The 23,237-nt window shown below is 38.3% G+C and overlaps 1 protein-coding gene across 6 annotated transcripts in view; it reads right to left on the reverse strand.

The window, feature by feature from the left end:
- Positions 1-23,237, reverse strand: part of LAMA2 (laminin subunit alpha 2) — a 383,003-nt gene that overhangs the window by 12,412 nt on the left and 347,354 nt on the right. For 3 of the 6 annotated variants that reach the window (XM_063329629.1, XM_063329631.1, XM_063329633.1), the window contains 9 exons: positions 22,238-22,400; positions 20,080-20,224; positions 17,699-17,837; positions 13,417-13,537; positions 10,916-11,134; positions 9,374-9,522; positions 5,441-5,617; positions 4,208-4,421; positions 2,223-2,282 (listed from right to left, as the gene is read on the reverse strand). In XM_063329629.1, the coding sequence (XP_063185699.1) occupies positions 2,223-2,282; positions 4,208-4,421; positions 5,441-5,617; positions 9,374-9,522; positions 10,916-11,134; positions 13,417-13,537; positions 17,699-17,837; positions 20,080-20,224; positions 22,238-22,400 (1,387 nt within the window). Of the gene's footprint in view, positions 1-2,222; positions 2,283-4,207; positions 4,422-5,440; positions 5,618-9,373; positions 9,523-10,915; positions 11,135-13,416; positions 13,538-15,281; positions 16,008-17,698; positions 17,838-20,079; positions 20,225-22,237; positions 22,401-23,237 lie in introns of those variants that run through there. The other 3 variants (XM_063329630.1, XM_063329635.1, XM_063329634.1) reach the window with 2 other exon arrangements.

The following is a 23,237-nucleotide window of genomic DNA, read 5'->3' on the forward strand; positions in this document are numbered from 1 at the left end:
AAGCAAATAAAAGTAATCTATGAACATTGCTGCTTTCATGCCACCAGTGGATGTTTACAAGAGTCTTAAGTGATTTCCAGGCAGTCCAGTGTACTCTTAGCACACATAACTGAGTTTTACACAGTAGGATGCCCTCTTACGGAAATGAAGCAAGACTTAAGTTCTAAAGGGATGCTCTGCTGTCGACTTGCAATCTAGCCACCTTAAAAATAATGAGTTAAAAGTAGTTTCAGATCCTGCACCTATCAATGAGTCCCCCATTTTACTACTTTGTATTGTTTTACAATTGTATTCTTTGTTTAATGTGCTGTTGTCTCCCCTGTTGCTGTTGAAAGGCCTCCACAAACAATAAGGGAAGCCAAATAACTGATGGATAGAAGTAGCAACTCTTAAACTCCCTGAGCTGTCTAATGCAGACACATTACCCGGGGGGTAAAGAAAGAAACTCCTCCCTGTCTGTTCCACTTCTATTAATCTTAAAGTGGTGCAACAATGGAAGGTAAAATATCTTCTGCCCGGTATAATTTTCTCTTTTTAATTTCACCAGGTCTTTTAATCTCTAGCCCTAAAGCTCTTGTATAGGGGTGCCTGGGGCAATGAGAGACCATGGTAATTACCAGCCCCTGCTCATGTCTAGCTTTTGCCTCCCACGGAGAGTATTGTGAAGAAACTACTCAAAGGATCTAACACAACACAATATCAGGACAATACCGCTGGGAAAAAAACACAAACTTTGATAGCTGCCAGCTCTGTTTTTAAGCACTGTGTCTGATATCATTTTGGATTTGTGACAGTCTCTTATTTGAGCCCTGACTCAGCAAGGGCCTGCAAAGCACAAGGTGCAGTGCTCTGCCGACAGAGAGCCCTTTCTGTGAAACATTTTGAAAATGCCATGAGTGACTCATCAGGCACTGAGATTTCAGCCACAAAGAGGACATTTCTTTCCCCCTTTCACTTAGTTTTTCAGTGGTGTTACATTTTTTGCCTTCAGGTGTCACACACACAAAAAAAAAATCTTCACAACAGTATAGAGCACTTCTAAAAATTACTTTTCCACAATGAATGCGGTGGTTTGAATATGAGTAGAACACCATGCATTATGACAAGTACACCAATGTGCAATGGAGGGAAAAAATGGGGAAAATTCAGCAGACCAAAGCAAACTATGAATGTGTGATAGCAGTCTTCCAGTGATCATCAAATAAAAAAAAAACCCAACATATTCCCATAATGCTGGGTAAAGTTTCGAATTATTTTAAGCTTTACAGGTTTATCTAGAAGCTTAACAACTATGTTAATAACAATACTGTGTATACGATACTTTCAATAGCATTTGGGCCTGCTAAAATTTGAAGATAGGGACTAATTATGGTACTAGACCTACAGGAAAGAATTGGAAAATACACTAACACACACTTTTCTGTGGCACGCTTTTACATATTAGATGGTAAAAGGACATATTCTGACAGTAAATCCTAGGCAGGTTTGTTAGTACAGGGTCTGACCCCGACACTTTAGCTGCTCCCCAGCATCATCAGACAGGGCAGTTTTTCTTCATCCCAGGAGGAGGACTGTAAGTAAGGAAGGGCAGGGAGTCGGGGAGAGTACTAGACACACTGGTGATGGTTGGAATCATAGCAAGCTTTACGGATAAATACTGACCAATATTAATCAACATTCATTAGATTGATGTGGAAATTTCAGTAAAAGGAAAAAAGTTAACAGGGCACACTTCAAAAACTTTGAGGTTTTATTCCAAGTCTCTGCTTTCACTTTATCTAAGGACAGACAGCTTTACAGCCTTCACGAGACAGTGAACTAGGCATGGATTATATGCCTATATTAAAATATCCTGGCTTTGTTTTTTCTGTAATGGCCTTAAGGTATTCTAGGTTTAAACATGGCTGCTTAATAATCTCCCATATTACCTGAGAGCCCCAAGACTGAACTCTTCAGCTGCACTTAACACTTGAGTCTTGTCAGATGTCAGGGACTTGACCGGAAGGTCAAGGTCAAGAAGTTAAGCATGTATCACAGTGGAAATGAAGAACAGAAAAGCCCACTGGTGGACTGTCACACATTCTCTACAAACAATGCTGTATTAGTAATTATAAAGTAAGTAATTAGGGGAAAAAGGCAGCACCACTGAAACAGTCCCCACAGCTCATCGAATAGTGTTAATAAAACAATGAAGTAATGCATGGAGAAATGGTGGAAGATACCGTCATGGAGTCAAATGCAGAAGTAATGCTGGCGCTCTTCATTTCAGTGGCAAGCGAATCCTGAGAAGCAGTGAATAACATGAGGCAGAAGCAGCAGTTACCCAATGTTGAGAAACATTTTGGCGTCCGTAGCAAGCAGCAGCAGCAGCAGACTGGTGACCGGTATATTTCCCAACTGTCCTACTTCTAGATCTTGTCTTGCCTTTAGTAGAGGGTAGGGTTTTTTTTCATTTGGGATTAAACTCCCCCTCTCCCTTTACATGCAGATGGATAATAGAGATAAAAAAGGTCCTAAAAGGACTTAAATAGAACAGGTACCTTATTTAAGCCTCCTATGTGGAAATAATTTTTTTCTGATGTGTATTTTCCGTATGCCGTCCTTCTACACTGAGCTTTTGTGTAATTAACTGTCATGTGAGTGCTATCTCATTATTAAGCTGTAGTTACTTAATTTGTTGCAACATTCCCCAGAAAAATACTTTGGAGAACTTACTTAGATGAACGTAAAAGCTACCCAAAAGCTTGCTTTATTTAAAACACTTCCATGTCTTCAGAATACCAAAACAGTTTCATTTTTTCCAAGAGAGAAAGTGGAGTAACAGTGTTTTATTTAGATTTTTATTTTGAACTCCTGTTTCAAGTTATCATGGCTCTATATCTGAGATATACAAAACTCACCTAGTTACGATGGGACTAGTTTCTGGTATTAATGAGTAGATCTATTCCTCTGAATTTTGCTATTTAAAAGTTAGTACTTAGAGTCTTCAAAAGTGTGCACTTGCTCTCTCATGCACTTCTGTGTTGTTTTTTTTATTTTGTTTATAATGCTTGATCCAGGGATAATATAACTGCACTCTCTCACAGCAGTGAGCATTAAGCTGCATAACCCTTTTTCCTTAGTTGTTGCCTGGTTCCTTAACTTTCTATGGTGGTCTTACTATACTGTAAATTTGCTTACTTTTAACTCCAAGCAGAAAGATGCATCGGAGCCCTTGTGTTACAACTACTCCACCTTGTGGGAATGAATCAAAAATGCTGCCCTAGAGCATTAAAAGGCCGATCCATATAACTCTGGGGCTTGGAGTAGGGTAATAATTAAGATGGAGCTTGACTATCTTGAACCCCAGGCTCCCATTTCCAGGTACACATTTCCACACACATTGTTTGGAAACCTCGCTCATATTGAACTATATCCTGCATAAACCTGTGGGTTGTATGCAGGTGTAACAAAATGCAAAGGAGTCGTCCCTTCCCCCCCCCACCCCCCGAATATCTTCCAGTGGATGTATTATTCAGTTTAATATTCAGATATCTGAACGTATCTTTTCTGGACAGTAAACTGTTGTATCAACTGGTAAACCTGTTACACTTGTGACAGAAGAAGTTCCTTCTTAAATTTTGTTGTACAAGACTGCTTGCCGCTATCTAGCTATTTAAGATTTCTGGCAACAACAGTTGAGCTCAATTTAGCAGCGTCTGGGGTTTCAGTTCTGAAGTTCGTAAGTCTCCTGACTGAAGTTATAAAATAGCAGTGGAGGAATTGCCCTATCAAACAGACATCTGGTCTACCTGTTTCTTCACCCTGTTACTGACACGGCTGTTATCATGTGCTTCAGAGAACAGCACAAGAAATATCATAATGACATGGACTTCCCATAGGAAAATTTCCCTTCCAATCGCGATCAGACATTGCTTGGCTTACATTCTGAAGTGCAAGGGGTTAGGGCTAAGCATGCAAACCAAAGGGAATTCTATTTCCTATGTTGTTCTTTAAATTACCGTTGTGATAATCCAAGCAAATGATGTCAACCAGTTTTCCATTATCCACAGGTTTTACTGACCTGCAACAAGGTGTTCCCTTTACAATATTATGCTGAACTGTTACTATTTTTGTGGCAAATGACTTAATTATTCTTGATGGCTAGCTTTTCAATTTTGCCTTGGAACTTTTCAAGCTTTACCTGAGCGAACTGATCTACACTTACAAGTGATGAAGATAGAGATGGTGGAGGAGGAGGGGAAGCAGGAGTCGTCCTTGGTCTTTCTTTCTCCCCATTAGTGTCTGATTCAGGTTGGATCAGAACTGTTGTATGGATTGGTTTATATTCATCCTCAGGTGGCCTAACCTCCGGTTCTAGAGAGGGACATTGGCCAATATCCGCATTTTCAAAGGACACGGGTTGAGCGAAGTCCATGGGGCTGAGAAAACACAAAGAAATTGATGTAATTAGGTTTTTTCTGCCTTTTTATCACCCATTTAAAAAGAACAGCTATACGCTGCAGTGTAATTCCACTTCACGGGACACAAGAGCCAGGATTCATCCCACCTTTTTAGGTACAAAGTGGGACCCTTAAATTAGATGTGATAGTCACCATTGGCTTTCCTACCACAGTCAGTGCAGACAGATAGGCATCCTCTTTGTCAAGCTTTACCAACTTAGGTAGGCTGAATCACATTGTGGAGAAGCCCTTCTCTCTGAGGGGGTTGGAACTAGATGATCTTTTAAGGTTTCTTCCAAGCTAAACCATTCTGTGATTCTATGTGGCCCAGAGAAGCTGTGGATGCCCCATCCCTGGAAGTGTTCAAGACCAGGCTGGATGGGGCTTTGAGCAGCCTGGTATAGTGGAAGGTGTCCCTGGCCATGGCAGGGGGGTTCGAGCTAAATGATCTTTAAGGTCCCTTCTGACTGAAACCATTCTATGATTTATGATGTACACTGAATGTGGGGTGATGAGATCCTAATTGAGATACTTCAGTTATGTGAAAGAAAGATTTAGATGGGAACTTTCTATAGAGGTTTTACTTTATTCACCATTCCCTTTCTTTTTACTTAAACATTCCTTCCAGATCACTGCAGCATGCATTTTCCACAAAGCAAATTAATTCCCATGGTGGTTCTCAGAATTTATATAATCTTGGAGATCAACCTTAATTAAAATAAATTGTTACAGTACACCATAAATGCCTATCACTGAGGCAAGTCTTATTGCAGTGTTACTGTTGAGTTGCTCTGATTTTATGGATAAATAGACAGGTGTTGTCTGTAAAACAGAGCATATACTGCAGACAAAAAAAGGAAGGGCATATTAAGAAAACAGACCGTATTCTAGGACTTACTGTTAGTATGCTTCCTTGCAACAATGAGTTTTCTTTTGGCAGCCAAAGTAGTTAACCAGACCTCATTAACTGGACATGTGTTGGCATCAGTGAGACTTACGTGGCATTAATGACAAGATTCCATATACAGCCCTCAAATGGTGGTATGTTTCTGAGAGGTGCAGTCTGAAACTGAGAAGAAGTACCCCCCACGAAGAGTTTCTTAACAGAGATGGGCTGGTCCGTTGGCAATCTCTGAGTCTGGACTTTGTCCTCATCTACTTGAACAGTGAACATCCTGTGAAAAAGATGTGAAAGCAAAGAAATATATATTTTATTCTGGTTATTGCTCGTATTGAAATCACCACTTCGCAGGCCCCATTTACTCTCACACCAGCTATAACACTGAGCAACCCAAATGATGTTAATTAGCAGCTCACATTAAATGCATATTAACCACTAGAAGTTTTTCAGATACTGCTGTGCTTCCTTGGTATTTCTTTGACAGAGCTTGGCAAAGCCATGCTGCACAGAGGCGATAATATCAGTCACTGGTCGAATAAGAAGTGGTTTGTAGTGTGGCAACACTGACCCGGTAAGGGCCCACCTGCTGTACTGGGACGGTAGGTACAATCATCTAGTGCTCAGCGGGGTGGAAACGGCATGAGGTCATGTTTTGTTTGGGCTCCCTGTTTCCTGGGTTATACAAGTTACTACCTTCTTGCTGGGGGACAAACGCTGCTACAGACTGCTCTGATCACAGAATCAACCACAGATACATACCATATACTTTTTAAAAGATCTTGTTGGCTTTTTTTTTTTTTTTTTAGGAGATGGCAGAGTAGGAGAACTACTGATTGCTCACCATGTACTGATACAAGTGCTACAATTCTCTCTCATGGATAATGCATATGCTACAAGTCAAAGACAAAGAAGCCCTGTGGAAGATAGTGTTAAGGTTGTAGGGAGGAAGGTAGATGCCTCTGGAACACAGCACCACTGGCTGATCAAGCCAAGCCAGGAAATGGAAAAAAGAGCAAAGAGGAAAGGGGTAAATACAGCAAAAGGCATTATTCTGGTAAAAGTAAGAATCCAAACGTGAGAGAAAAGCTGAATGCTCTTGCCTGTCAAAGCTACAGAAATACAAACATTGCAGGTTTGTACCGCATTTACAAGGAAACATGGTAAAGGGGACAGAAAGTGTAAAACTGGTTTGCCAAGCCATATATTGTGTATACTGAGAAGGCTGCCTTAATGTCAGGGCTGTGGAATTGAGAGACAGTGGATTATTTTCATGGGTAACATACATAATAAGGTATAGCAACAAGAGTCAAAAATCTAACTGCTGTCTTTGGGACAATTTGCCATTGATGAAACTTAGAAAATCTCCAGCTTCTGAACAAATCCAGCACAAGGTGAGCTGAGTTGTAGGGGATGGATAAGAACTTCAGTATCTCTGAAGGTGAATATAGAATGCTAGTTGGCATAATTTCTTTGTGTTGTTAGACTATATTTAATAGAATTTAGCCAGGAGAGAATCAGGACCACAAAAAAAAAAAAAAAAAAAAAGCTATATGCATGTCTGGTAAACTCTGATATGATTTATGAAGTGCAGTTTTTATTTCAGATGTGTTACAGTCATGCAAAACTAAACACCAAGACCTAACTATTGAAGCATCTTTGACTACAATTAGTTATGTAAACCCAAGTTTGGTATCTGTAATTAGCTTGATTTTTTCAGAATTACTGAGCATCCTTAAAACATATCAGATATAATCAAGTTTCTGGCAAATAACCTCACTTTTTTCAACTTTATTATATTGAAACTCCAATTTCAATTGGAGTTGGCAAAATTATATTGAACTCCAATATTCTTCCTTAACGATAATCACAAATGTTAGCAAATGAATATTAAAAACGTTTCTTGAAAAGGGACTTGTTTTCATCTGTAAAACACTTGGCTTTGTTATTTACACAAGTCCTAGACAGAACTGAATAGTGACTTAAGCACCTGAATTAGATAACTGTTGTACTACATGCAAATTGCCCAGATTCCTTCTAGTTTTGGATGGATTTGGTCTAGAAAGATGTAGAATAAGAAAGTGATTCATTTTTCAAAGGGCTGGAGGAAACAGGTATTAAAAGATTTTTTTTTGGTACAATCTCTAGAATTTCCCCCAGACCCTTCAGCAGTGGAAAAAGAAGGAGAGATTTCTCTGGGGGCAGTTCAGAGCAACAGACTAATTTAGGTCCTGCGAAGTGTCCCAGGGAGGACACTACTCTCCACTGCCTCCAGGCTAAGTGTAGGGAAATCAGACTGGCAAGACTCGAGTTACCCTTTGTGCATCTGCATGGTAGTCATGGCTACTGATTGCCAATATTTTCATCAGCATGCAATATTTCATCTCATCTTTAGCCATTACCATAGTAAACATTTTGGCTCCAAGCAGAACCAGACAATGATGTGCATTAGTCTTCAACAGTATCCTATAATTACCTTGGAAGAGAAAGCAAATACTTCATAATTATATGGACAATTATCTCTCTGAAGAGTTTTTAAACAACGTTCCTCATATTTAATCAAATAAAGCTTGAGTTTGTCATGAGCAGAGGAGGGGCTAATCTTAATTTATATCTTTTCACATCCATTTCAGGTTACAGAAACTGCAGAGTTCAGACAATTTGTTTTGTAACAGAGCTACTTTGACAACAGAGGTTTCATCTGAACAAGCATCATCACTGGATGGGATTATACAGCAATTGTGTCTTAATGTACTCTCACAGGTCAAGCTACTGTACTTGCTATAGCACTGCATAAAAGAACTTTGTTGTTTCGAGCTTCTTATTATCATCTGCATATTTGTGTTCTGTCATAGTGACACAAAATGTTTTGCAAAATGCAGTCATCCATTTCCAAAATACCATTTTTTCTCCCAAAGAATATGCAGTTTTACCTCCAACTGGGGAGGTAAAACATTGAAGCTGGGAAGAGACATTGTCTGAAGGCATTATTTACAAGATTTTTTTTTTTAAGGATAGAATAGAAATTCAGTCAGAAAATGATACTGACAAAGGACAATGCAAACAAAGCAGATTATAAAGAGGACAGAAGGACACCTCGGGACTAAACAGACAGCAACTGTTGCTCAAGAAAGCTGCAGTGTTGTTGGGGTAAGAGGGTGAAGCCTAGGGTTCAGCATGCTTGGATAAGCGCATTTTGTAACACGCTAGATGTCACATCTTCCTCTTTTTTTTTTTAAAAACAAAAGAGAACAACATTGTGCATAGTGCACTAATCCACTGAATGTCTGTACAGTATGTACATATTTGTATGTCCAAATGTCCACAACCAACCCTGCTTGGAACAAAGGCTTTCCAGGCCATAAATAATACTGACTGCCTGAGTCCTACACAGTACAGCAATGCTGTTTCTTGTCACTTTCTCAATGGTGAAGTGTAATTAGTATTTTTTACAATGTCTAAGAAAGGGCAAAAGAATTTAAGTGAAATTCTGTTTAAAACAACATGGTCTGAGAAGGTCTGCAATGGCTTTCCAGCAATAAGAATGACTGCCATTTATCTGGGACTGTGTGTTTGCACTGTTTTACCATATTTAGCTGGGTACTGCCATAAGCCCATGTATATACACCAGCACAAAAAGGCTACTGTCTGCTGTGCTGTTGCTGTTTTATATACTTTGAAAATGGTCTTTTTTTCTCCATGTTTTGAAAAGGCAATTTACTGCACCAGAGCAGTATTTCTCCTCCACAGATTCGATTAATAAAATATATTTGCCAAGTACCAGAAGGTTAAAGATACTAATTCAGACAAATGCGGGTCTCTGGAGAAAGAGGCCGATAGCCTAGGAAAACATGTAAACACAGCTCTGCAGAATAATAAGCGCTGTCAGAAACTAAGTTCTAAAAATTTTTGGATGAGGATGGAACGACACTAAATGTCTCGTCAGAAGCATTTACATGGATTGATACAGGCATTGGCATATTGGCCCTGTTGAATTAGCTGTGTGGTCTGTAGCGCTTCTAGTATTTCTTACCCTTTAGCTCTCTCTATCCGGATGGAGTGTGCTCTGCCGTCGTGAAACTCGCCAGCTTCTGGTTTGATGGTGATTCTGTGGGGATCCCGTACCCCAGTGGAGATATGCACTTCTAGTCGACCTCTGTTCAGGAACACTGCATAGTAGGCCTGCAATGTATACGTTAGTATTAGAAGGCAAGTCACAGTTGGAAAGAAATTATTTCACTCAGTTTTGCATTAGCGTGTATGTTTTATTTTCTTACACTGGCTTTTAATTTGCTCACCATAGCCAAGATACCATAGTTTCAGTTCTGCTGCTGCTGCTGTATTCAGGCTCTCTTGCATTCTTATAATGAGGAATAGGTAAAACAAGGGCATGCTGGAAAGCCTCATCAAAAGATTTGACTCTCTGCATACCTGTCTGCAGGGAAGGATAGAGACTTCTAACCTACAATTCTTCTGATTTTTGCTGTTACAAGGCCTTGTCTTAAACCCATCAAGCTCCAAAGAGCATTGATCTCCGTGTGAGTTCTGCGTTTGGAGGGCTGGCAAATCACACTAGTAGTTACTCTAGCAACCAATATCATGTAGCGGATTTCAGGATCTAACCTCCAGTTACTATAGCAATGAGTGTTGTGCTCACTTCTGTGACCTGATGAGCTGGGTGATGATAAAGGAGCCTCTGCCCTGAAGTTAATGTCATGAGGGTGAGCCATTATAATGTGTTGTCCCTGGAGTGTGTTCCTCCAGGTCACTGAGAGCTCTCTTCCAAAACAGGCAAGAGGGATGAAATATCATTTCCCAGAAGTCCCGAACAAAGAAAGCACCAAAATATTTTCTTTATCTCTGTTGTAGTATGTCTGTTGGTGAGTTTTTTAATTAATCAAGATTTGAATAATTTCTAACCGCAATCACACTTTTACCAGTTAGTCACTTGGACTCTGAAAGTAATTCCTCTGAACAGACTGACTCTGTCGTCTTCAGAAATAATTTATACTGCAGGTTTGTATTTTATGGGAGAGGAGGAAAGACTGGAGCACTCTTAAGTCTTATATCCCACAGCAGTGACCTCAAACAGGAGGCTTATCTTGCACTGCTTTTAGCAGATATTTTTTTTTTGTCTCAGGGGAAACGGAATGATCCTCATTTATGTCTATATGAACAGGAGCGAGAGATGTTTCCGAGCATTAATAGTGTATAGGAAGTCCTCAGAATGAGTGAAGAAGAGCATTCTCTAACATTTAGGTTTGATTAAAAAAACAACATGGAAGCATCTACACGATAGAAAAACAAATCTGGTTTTCTTTTTTTAGCAACAAGTTATGGATGTCCTCTTGTAAATCTTTAAGAGAAAACAGTTACTCCAATGCAAAAAAACCCCAACAATTCTGAGCCTCTATCAGATTCTCCATCAGATAAAGGATAACATTAGAAATATTTTATTCCCAAGCACTGAATTTTAATTTAAGTATAAACACCTGACAGTGTCTTGAAACAAACCAAGAGGAAGGTGTTCAGTGAAATTGTGTGTTTTTCTTATCTTTTGCTAGGTTCCTCGTACCTGTCCCGTCTGTCTGCGCTTTCTCCTCGGAGGGGCAGCTTTCCTTCCAGTAAACCTGCGCTTTCTCCTGGGAGGGACAACCGTGCCACTTGTGCCAAACAAGATGATCCCAGACTCATTCTTGGTGCTGAAGGAGAGGTTGATTTCTGTGCCCACGTCAAAGGAAACAGGCTGCAGTTCCACAAAACCTGGCTTGGGGAAGCTAACTGTATAAATGTTCTGTAGGAAGAAGAGGACAGGAAAGTGCATTAATAGGATTAAAAGCAACAGTATGAACATGCAGAAAGATTTCCTAACTAAAATAATAAACTATGTAAATATAACTAGTGTAAAGAGATGGAAAGTAATAATAAACACTAAGCAATTTACTTCTCTGAATGTTGTGCAAACACTAATTTACCTGTTTACATCTGGCGTTTTTACAGTATTTCTGGAATCCTGTCTTACAGGAAGGCAAAATTCCAGAATTATTTCGCCATATCCTCTTGGATTAAAAATAACTGCTCACAGATATTTTTGATTGAGTTAATACAGTAGGATTTTGCTTTTAATCAATATGGTAAATAACAACCGCCAACAGGAACATAAACTAGATTCTATAATTTGTCAAATGTGCTCAGAAAATACTTTCCATTAATCAGTCATTATTGCTTCACCATTATTGCTTCACTAAGCACCACTGCTTTCATGATAACTCAGGCTCATAAATGAAGCACTTGTTGCAGGTGGCCCTACTGTTTGGACATTGGTACGTACCCATTAACACAATTTAAAGAGTAGAATATGTCATCAAATAATAAACCAGTGCATACTCCTGAAGATTTTCTGTAATCACTGCCAATTCTAGTACTCTTCCAGTGGGGGAAGAGCAGTCTATAGAAACAGTGAGTTCTCCTAAAATAACTCACCACTTTTTAGTACAGTAGAACTGATCTGAGATACAGAGATAATAGATTATGCCAGAACGAATAATTGCTGATGATGTTCACCTTTCTCTGAAATCTGAGGGCATTTAAATAATTGAACATATATCAAGTCTTTACCTTTTGCTTTTAATTATCATTTTAATTATCGTACATATCCTGTTTTGTACAATTAGGGTATTTTATTTAATTCCTCAGTAAAATGATTAATCCAATTAGATTTCCAATACTGAAAGTGAGGTTTCAGTATTGGAATAATGTGAAAAACTAAGTTTTTTCTAAGAATCATAGCAACAGAAGAAAATCAACACAACTATCCTTTCCTATTCAGGAAAGAATCTACAATAAATGCAAACAAATAGGAACTTCTGTAGGAATTTTTTGCTGAACTCCATTTGTAAGATTCAAAAGCATCTGAACAATCTGGTTGTTTACGGTTTAGCTTTGGCACAAACCTGAAAACTTAAAAATGGCCATCTCATGACAGATCCACCTAGTCTAATATCCTGTCTGAGAGTCCCATTGGTGTCCGATTTTTGCTCTGATGAAGGCCAGAGATAGAAGTGATAAACACAGCAAAGGAAGGTACTCATCTTTATTTTGGCCTGGACAGGTTCCAGTCACTGTTCAAAGGAAATCTTCAATGTTTTGGAGAAAAATATTTGGAGAGCATTTGTTTAACAACAACTCATTTGGATTTGCTGTAGTGGTATCTGATATGGAACTCTAGATTATACATCTGCTTGCAAAACTAGCACACATTTCCAGGGAAGAAATATAAACTATTTATTGGGAGACAAATGCCACTGGAAATATTTTTTTATATAATACTCTACTTTTCCATGGAAAATTACTATATTCTCTCTCAAACTTAGGATCAGATTCCTTGAATTGTATATGCATTGAAAACCTGTTAATTAGAAGCAGCAATAATTGTAAGTAAACTGACTTGAATTATAAGTGAAGTCAAAACAATGACACCAATTTTGCACATTCTTAGTGATTAGTAAGAAATGCGCCTTCCAGCTCAGTGGTAGCTCATAACAGTAAGTACTCTACAGTTCCTATCCTAAAGGTGACTTTATTTCAGTTACCCCCAAATATACTGTGAATTTCAAAGTACCTCAGGTTTTCTGTAGTGAATGATTTTATAATAACATTTTTTCAAAAGAAAATCATTTAAATCCCTGGATTTTATGCCCATCAAAATTTTTTAAGGTTTTTGCAATATTGTCTGTGCCTAATTCTATCCTCATTACTGTCAATAATTCCCATTTTAGTCAGTGGAATCAGAACTGGACCACTGCTAAGCATTTCAGAAAATCCTACCCTTTAGGCATAGGGATATCACAACTGTCCAGGGATACTGTCCAAGAAGTTAGGATCTGGAAAACTGGTCTATTTGGTGATCACACTCATTCATCTTTCTTTCTTTTAAATATAACTGTTCTGATTTTCAGGTTAGAGCCCTATGTGCATCTGACTATGTCTTATGCAATTAATATGTTATGCCATAAAATCAGAAACCAGAAAACATTTATACCCATTAAGACCAAAATACATGGAAGTCAGACTAACCTCTAGTGTGCATCCTTTGGTTAGACCAACAAAATCAGGACTACTCAATATATTATACGGTGTCCTTGAAATTTCAATCTCTTTGAGGCAACCTGTGTATTTCTTTATGTTCACTTCAGGCCTAAAAAAAATGTAGAAGTACAGTGTATTTTCAAAAATAAGAGTTTAGGGAGAACACAGTCAGCCATACACACACACATGGACTTTCAGTTTCAGATGCACAGATGCTTGATTATCTTTTTTTAAATATACACATACACTCAAATGAATACATCGTCTTCTACCACCTATGAGCACATATTGCACTCTGCCTTCCATCGCTCAAAGGTGTAACAGTAGATTCATCTAATCTTCAATTGACAACAGTCCTCTTCTCCATGTTTTCTTTTTTTTTTAGTGGTTTTAGTTTTGTTTCGGTTTGGTTTTTTGTTTTTGTTTTTTTTTTGTTTGCTTGTTTGTTTGTTTTGTTTGTTTGTTTTTGTAAAGGACTGCTGTCACCTTTGGTGTTTAAATGCAGTGAGCTGTGAAATAAGCAAGTAGTTGCTCCTTAGGCAAAGCAGAAAGATGCAAGCTAGGAAATCATAACAATAAGGAGAGACCTTAACTGGAAGACAGATGTTTCAGTCATCTTTTTGCAATGAAAGAGGAACTCCAGCAGCATACAAACATTTTTTATAAAGTCTTTGCCAAAGACTGAAAAAAATTTTCATTTGATTTTTTTCTTTTTATGCTTTAAGAATTCTTTATGTTCAGGCGGACTGACATTTGTTTTCTGTGTATTTTACATTCCCAGTATGTTCCTATGAAAACTGCTGCATATTTCTTGTGACACAGCAATACATTTGACTTTCTCAGGCGGTTAAAGAAAAAAACATACACTTGGGTTTGCTACAGAATATTGTAATAGAATTGCAAAGTTCCATGGTTTGGCTCATCAGCTGTTTGCCAGAAGAAATGAGAAAACCCCTGAAAGTAACACCAAAGCAAGCATCCTTGAATGCAAAAATATGATTTCCCAGGTCTGGGAACACCAGGGTGAGACCACAACTGCTGGCAACACATGAACCAGGCTTGCAAGAAGAAAAGCCTTATAAAGTCACTTCAGAAAAAAAAGTTGCCATTCATGTCATGATGAGTAAATCCACCCAGCAAAAAGCACTAGGTGAATCCACTCACAATATTACCCATGAGTGGCTAGTAGAATATCTGAATAATATGAACAGCTCAAAGAAAGAAAAATGATTTTGGAAAATAAATAAGGTGTTAAAACTGTGGAGAGAAAAAAAAAACCTAAACACTTCAGATCCCTGGAAGGAAAGAAAAGTTTTTAAAGAATATTAATTACAAAATAAAACCATTTTGCACAGGTACTGTTCAGCTGCATAATTTGCTACTGAAAGCCATTCTTTGCATTATAGCCATCCTAGCAAGCGCGGTGTATTCTCTGGCAAATTTACATCCCTGAAAGTAAGCACCTGATTTACTAAAATAATCCATATTCTGCTTTATTTAGAGTCATGTAGCTATGGTCAACTTTCATTTTTGATTTTTTATTTCCTAGCTCTTCCCCAGTTCTTTCATAGCCTCATCTTCCCAGCAGCAGAAGAGTTTTGCCATGATCATTGTCAGCAGTGCCCACAATCTTCTGTCTTTGCTATCCAGAAACCATTCATTTTCCTACATCCTTCCTGCCCTGTCCGGTTACAGACTGCCCTCATGCAACAGGCAGTCACTGTTATCTTATAATTCTCAACCCGTATGAACTCTACATCCTTGCAAACATTTAACACCTGCTTGATGTTTTCCTAAGACTTCCTTTTTTCCCTTGTCCCCTTCCAAAGCATACAGAACAAGGTCCAAGTTCATTCAGCTCTTGCATAAATTCTTGGCCTGTTTTTTTTTGCCGAACTGGGATCAGTTTCAAGGGAACACAAGACAAGACTTCTGGAGATTGGAAGGAAATAATCTTTCTCAGGATGGGGGTGAGAGGAAGCTGCATTTTCGTAATTCACGCCAGGAATTAAGCTGCAAAACAGTGGAGTTCAGTTCATATCTGAGCATATCAAAGCAAAAGCCATGGACGTAAATAAACTGGAACAGTCAGAAATAGGTGACCTCTCCTATCCCCTTGTTCTTAAACTCAGGAGTGGCAAATTTCACAAAAATCTGCACCTAGCTTCCATACCCTCTCCTCAGGAACTGCCTGGGAGTGCAGTGCTCCTCGCCTGAGCTGGGACTACGTTGCTTTTACAGGTCAGACCCAAACTCGGCAATACATCTTGCCGGAGCTCTGCTTCCCAGGCATTTTGCTGCCATAAACAAACGCAGCCCAAGTAAGCAGCTGTGTGAAGAAAAGAGAAGTTGTTTGTGGAGGTGTGCGCACAGCATGGAAGACGACGGTGTTAAGCACTTGGGAGCAGCTTTGCTTGTTGCAGCAGGAGCGACTCGCTGAATTAACAGCCTTAGCGTAACAGCTGGTACAAATACTGCCCACACGCTGCTGCTGCATTGCCGCCTGTGCTTTCAAGCTGCACTTACTAGACACATGCAAGTCATGCAAGTAATCTGATTATTTTTACCTTGCTTTCATACTGGGGTGAGAGAGAAAGACAAAAAAAAAACCCGCATCAAAATCACATTAATTGTAGCAAATGATACTTCTTAGCAAGGTTCAAATATTTCACACTGAAGCAGATACGCATCATTTACCAAGGATACATAGTAGATGGTGAGATTCTACATACACTATCAGGCTATAATAATTAACAGGGTTACTCTGCAACTGCTACCTTAAAATGTAACATATCAGAGACCTTTTATAATTTGTTGCTATACTTGTCATCAGTAAAAGCAAACCACTTAAAAGAATTTGTCAGAACTAACATGACCTGATAATTACAAAGTCATGGGTACCTCATGTCTATTGTTTGCAGTAGCTCAGCTTTGCCCTAATCCTCCTTTCACTATTTTTGATTCTAATTTACCATAACATTCATCTTGCCCCAGTGACTGATGAATCATAGCTGGAGGCAAAATGGTTTCCACAGGTTCAAGTAGCTGTGGTACACTGATTTTCTAAGCAACCACAAAGGATTTGCTGAAAGATAATTGCTCTAGACATTTTGTTCTGCACTGGTGTGATTTCACAATTACCTAATACACTGCTGTATTTCATGAGTGAAATAGATCTTAGTCTTTTTATTGCTGGGTGATTTGACATCAGAGGTCAGTTATTAACTTAATAAATTAACAAATACATCCATTCTTTTAGTTGCAGAACAGCCTGTAGACTCATCACAACAGTTCCTTGTGCACAAGACCACTTCAAGGCTGTCATTATGTCGCGTAGCTAAAGCTGACATAGATTAATGGGCTTGTTTCTGTGTTGCTCATCTGTTCATTGTAGCACAGAATTCTCTTGTTCTTGTCATTGCAGAACTGCTGAATATTCATTTAAACCTGAAGTAAGTTTTTTGATCTATTTAAAACCATGTAATATAGTCACTAAATTCAAGTATCTGTTATCCCACTTCTTTAGTTTATTAAAGCTTAAGTTAAAGTTTATCAATAATATTATACAATATTTTAAAAATAAATGCTGGGAAATTTATTTGCATAAGAAATTTAGGATCAGGCTTCTGAAGAGAAAAGGTTTCCATATTTCATTCTACTTGGTTAAATATATCAAGAGTATTGTATCATATACTTTAATACCTGAATACAGGAAGAATTTAATCTAACGAGTCCAGGAATTTACAACTACAAATAATTTTAAATGATATCTAAACACAATATTTTTATACATATTGAAAGTATACTGACCCTGACTATGCAAAAACATGCGTACTGATTTAACAGTAATCCCATAAGGAGTAGTTTGTAGTTCAATTTTTCTACTCATGCACACGGTAAACGCTCGTGCTTAATTTTGTGGGGTATGGAGCTATTTCTGTAAGTTTGAAGTCAAATTCTATTCATCAAATAAAAAAAATACCTAAAAAGCCAGCTACATCATGGTTTTTGTATAGCGTCAGAAAGATAGACTGCACCGTTACTGCTATTTCCCTTGTATTTGTGTAATGTGAGCTGTGTGAAATACATTGAAAAACACAACATAATCAAATAAAGCATTGGTCTGCTGTGGCAATACAGGGTACATTGGGAACTCACTTCCCAATGTCACTTACTGCAAGTGAACTTGAGAAATAAATACAGAGAATAAGATTACACTGCATTTACATCCCCTTACCAAAGGTAAAGAAATTGGTTTGAGCCACATTACCTTAGATTTCTCAGGGTTGGCAATCCCCCAAAATATATTTTCTCATGCCCTTTTAAGTTGAGTCCAAAGTGGCTGCCTGCAGAAGTTGTTGCTAAGGTCTCTTCTTCGTTGGTGTCTATGTCTACAATTGATATGTTGGCTGGAAGAGATTTGAGATTAGCTTCAAAAAATTAGGCACGAACAATGATGTCTTAATGTAAGAAACCAACAGAGAAATATCTGGAGGATTAGCAGGTGAGTGGAGAGAAAAGGAGGGTTGTATTTTGCAATTAAGACGCTGCATTTCCAAATTGTCAATTAAGTGCAGGGGAAGAGACCTGCACTTTCCTCTGTTTCCATAACAACCTGAAAAGCTAGCAATCCTGTATGCTTTATTTTTATATGTTCTCTAAACCTGTTTCAATTTGGTATGTTCTTTGTGTGGATGTAATTTGGATCTAACACTTCAGGACAAATTCAAGACAGAAGAGATCATTTTACATCTAATTTGTGATTTCAGTCAAAAGGTTGTCACTTGAACAGGATTTTTTAGTGTAAAAGTTTGTTAAGCATTGCCATTTGTGCCTTAGAGATCAGTGATCAGTCACTCTAAACCATTTTCAAACCCAAAGCAGTCAGTTGCTGTCATGTCTAATCTCAATCTGGAGTCAGTGACACGCTACATACAACTATCCTATCTAAATGCTTGCTCCGTGTATATTTTGAATGTATGGATTAATATGGAATATAAAGTTCAATGAGAGTGACAAGACACAGTGAAAAATGCTGAGCAGTCCCCAAGGAAGAAAGGGATATTCTACCATAGGGATGCAAAGAAGGGGTTCGTTCTTTCTTCCTTCCATTCATCCATCCTTCCTTTTTCTTTTTTCTGATTGCTTTTAGTGTACACTTTCCCCCTACCCCTCCAACATACTGAAGGAATGAAATGAACCTTTATTTTAACTAAAAAAGTGACCAGCCTGATTTCTGGTTAAGGATGGAATAGAGTGAGTTTGGATGAAAGACCTGTCAACCTCTTAGGAGATTTTGAAGGGAGGACTGCCTAGAAGAGGTGATGTATAATCCACGGAAGGAAGGAGCGATGGGAGGAAGAGTCTTCTCTTATAGATGCTCTCCCCACAGCTGAGCCTCTTGTAGCAGCAGCTGACTAAAGAAATGCCTTAAAAGAGAGATGGAATGTGCAAAACCTGAAAGCAAACTACCATTTTCAGGAGTGAAAGAGAATCGAATGTGGGACAGACTTCCTGATGTACCTTACTGTAAACAGATTAATTTTCCTTTCATTTCTAAACCTGTATCTTTTTTATAAGCACATGATATGTCTGAACGGTATTAATAAATTATATTTTATCTTAATACTTCCTGAGTTAAGTATGAACTAAGATAACTGGCTAGCAACAAGGCATTCCTCCTCCAAAGGTGCAGCAAATCTACAAGTGAGAGCTCTGAGTTATTTTGGCCAGTGTCCCAGCTCCCAGGTCTGCTTCAGCCAAATGACAAGAGAGTGAGTCTGTGTTTGAGATGCGAAGGTCAGGTAAAGATCTGGCACTGCAGGGGCAGAGGAGGAAGAGTGTGTTCAGGGGCTTGGGGTGACCCTGAAGATTCAGAATGCAGTAAGACTTCAGGATACAAAGGCACAGCGACTGTCACAGATGCCATGAATAAAGCTAATTTGGCTCAGGTAAGGTTCTATCAGTCCTAAAGCTAGATTAAAAACAAACAAGAAAAGGGGTTTTGCCAGCATGATAGCCAACATTCTTTGTGATCTTATCAAATGCCACCGCTTCACATTTTGAACCAGTAGTACAGTATGCAGTACACAGGTTGAAGAATTTGCAGCACTTTTGAAGACGTTCCCAGTTGTTTCCATGCAGATTCAGATCATGGCACACTGGATATCATTAGGGAATATAAAATAGTTGTTGTGTTTGTCTACTGAGATACTGTACTATCAGTACTGGAGTCATTGCTTTTTTAAGCTGTTTGGGATAAACTGTGCATGAGAGGACTGCACAGCATGAAAGCTATTGCTGTCCTAACAAAAATCACACAGGTTTGTTTTATGGTTTTGAACAACAGCAGGGAACTGATGAAAAAATTTCTTTCTTCGCCCCCTCAGAAGCAGTTTAGAATGTAATTTACACAAATGTAAAGCAGAATTATGCCTGAAAATTAAGCTACCTGTTCATGAAAGGCCTGTTTAACAGTGCAATCACTCACATGCCACTCAACACACCTGTAATCTAAGCAAAAGAATTTGGTAAATCACTAGAACTTTATAATTCCAGCAATTTTGCACAACATCTTCCTCATGATTAGATGGTTAGCTGTACTGCACAGGTGACTGGGAAAGCCATGGTGTTGACACCACAGGAACTCACCTTGCTTCTGAATTCTTGACAGGGTGAAAGATTTCCATTTGCCATCATTATGATTTTGGTTGCTGATAACAGAAGCTGTACCTGAACCTAGGTCGTAGCTGACTTTTATACGCCCACCACTGAGTTCAACACTCATGAAATCCTTCTGTTAATGAAAAGGATTAGATACACAAATTATGACTCCTGTTCATTTTGGTAAGACGCATATGACATTAAATAAGCACTTTCTTTTCCTGGGTGACATTAGACAACTTTTTTCAAGCTTTTAAAAAAAATTTACTTAGGCATTTACTGCCCAGGACTGTAACATGCAAAAGTCTGCTGCCAACAAGTTCTTTTTTCCCCTTTTATTCTCCTTTGGATTGCTAAATTAGTTGGAATTTTGCTAAGAACTTCGCTGGAGTTTTGATGGGATATCTGTACTTCTATTTTCTTAGATTGAAGACACAAATACACATTATGATTACCTGAAACTAATACTCAGCTTTGAATATATGTCTGTACTAGACATATCAGCTAGATTAAATCAGCTAGGTTTAAACCTGCAAGGTAGAAAATGAGAATAGTAAATATGGCAAATTGGGCTTCTTTTATCAGGGTTTCCAGAGAGAGCTGTACTGATGGAGCAAAAGAGAGCTATGGACTGTTATTCTCATCAACCACTGACACCAATATCTAAGCAGTAACTGGAGATGGCTGACTGGAACAATGGTATACGCAGCAGTATCTACAGAAAAAGACCTGGCAGTATACAAAGAGCAAAACAAATAACTAGGGAAATGGATAGCATAAAAGGCATTAAGTAAGTAATGGTGGAACTATGAACCAGGATATGAACGTACCAGAGAAATATTAAGTTTAATTATCATTTTCCTCATGGCCAGTTCCACCTGTACTCAGACCCAAAACTGTGATAATGTTACATATATGAACATAAACTAATGTTAAGGTGAAAAGAGTAAAATTTAATAAACTCAGTGTTCTAGATGCTTATGCATGTCTATTCATGCATCACTAGAAAGAGTATAATGAAAGTTTTTATACAGTGGGACAATATCTTAAGAGACAAATTGGATCAGGGACCAGTTGCCTTCCAGATTCCAGTGTTTTTCAGAAGTTTATAAATTAAAAAGAGTACATAAATTAATAATAACTATACAAAATAATTATATGAAATTATCTAAAATAATTACATTCATTATAACTTTAATATTAAATTACAAAATTAATTAGAAAAACTATGTCAGTACTTCATTATCATAATAAAATGTTATCTTTTACTACAGTCAGTGAGGAGGCGCACCCTCCTTCTTGATAATTCCAGCAATTCTGATAATTTTTTCCCAAAATAAAGGAATCTGAAATAAGACTGATTTACACAAAGACAATTTTTCTAAAATAGTGAGTGCTCAGTAATTCTTCAAGACATCAGTGAGAACTGCTGTACATCATTTCTGGCCCATATGAAAAGGCTAAGGAAAGGACTCAGCTCCCAGTCAGGGATGCAAATCAAGCTGGCTCAGAGATGCAGATGCTGAGGCATTCCTGTTCCAGGTGAGGATCTGGCCAGATGTCTTTAATAAATAGTTCTCCCTGTTATCCACACACATTTGATAGTGTGTGTGAATAAAAACCTTGAACAGTTTCATAACTAATGTTTCTGTTCTCTATTTTAGCTGTAAAAGGCACCATTTGTAGACCTTGTAAAAACATCATCACCATCGCATCCTGTTTGTTGCACCATACAGTTCCCCTTTAATGCCACTCACATTAAACATAAACTTTTTCTTTATACCAGTAGGACTTCTACTAAGACTTTTCTCTTCCCACTTTCTCCCTGCCCTCACACTACAATATTTTAAATTATGAATGCGCAACCACAACTGACAATGTTTGCAGAGGTAAACATTGGGATAAATGAAAATTAATTAATAACTTCAGAAAAGCTGGAGTTCCCCTCAGTCTAACATAATGCTCCCTAGTCAGTAAACACTAGGTAGTCAACTTCCACACCATAATGTTGTCTTCACTTGGACCGCAGTGAAGCTTCATACCAGGCAATATCATAACAGGACAGTGCTACATTAAATTACTATTTTTTTTCATATTATGATGAATTCAGCCACTCCCATGAAACCTGTAAAGTTAGCTATCTTACCAAGTCATCAGTAGCAAGATACATCAGCAGGGCGTTTGATGAGAAGGTCCTGAATTTGAACATGACTGTGGAAATATTGGGGTTCCAGCGGATTGGGCGGCTCACCATGGCATAGCTTTCGCCATCGAACTGGACTGTCCCTTCACCATCTGCCACCTGTGGACTGAAAAGGGGCAATTCCAACCATTTTCCTTTGCCGTGTGAGGTTAATATAAAAAGAAGGGGCAGGGGAACTAGCAGAGTGACTCTTGGGAGTCTTCCTGAACTTGGTTTGATTTCATATCAACCCCCTGTTCTGACAAGTGACACTGTAAGGTCAGCTCACTTGCTATCCAACACAGAAGTATCTCTGGGAGGAAGATGGAAGACGAATATGTCTCATATATCTCATGCTCTGTAATGACTCATTTTGTGTCAATGTAAAATAGCATTATGTAATCTTTCATCTTGTAAAAAAATCTTGGTTTTGTTATTGTTAGTGATTTTACAACTTCTGGAGGGTCCCAGACTGAAAACCCTGGGAACTGTGATTCTCTGCTTACCCACAAATTACAAAAATTGCAAGAACAGAAGCATCAGTCTGTCCACACTTTTTGGCATTCCTGTCATTACAAACCAGAAAAGATCAGGCCTTGAGTTTGTCTGATATGATTTTTATGACAGACTCTTTGTCCATTTCTGTCACACAGATCAGATAGCTGCAAGACAGCAAACCTTTGGTTTAATCACGAACATAATTGAATTTGAACAAGGGACCAACATGTGAAATATTGCCCAGGAACATGTTCCCCATTTATCTTGGCATACATACAAGGATCTTGAATGTAGTTCTCTCACCTTCCATAGCTATATTTAACAGTTAAGTTTTTGCAATTAGGTTTTGCAGGAGAACGGGACTATTTCTGGTACTGGAACAACGGATTAAGGTAAAAGGGAGCTTTTAATACAGTTTTCTACAAATCTCAAATCTAGTATTCTTTTTTTTAATCTCCCTCTCACC

Source organism: Chroicocephalus ridibundus, chromosome 3 (assembly GCF_963924245.1).
Source record: "Chroicocephalus ridibundus chromosome 3, bChrRid1.1, whole genome shotgun sequence".
NCBI classification, from domain to species: domain Eukaryota; kingdom Metazoa; phylum Chordata; class Aves; order Charadriiformes; family Laridae; genus Chroicocephalus; species Chroicocephalus ridibundus.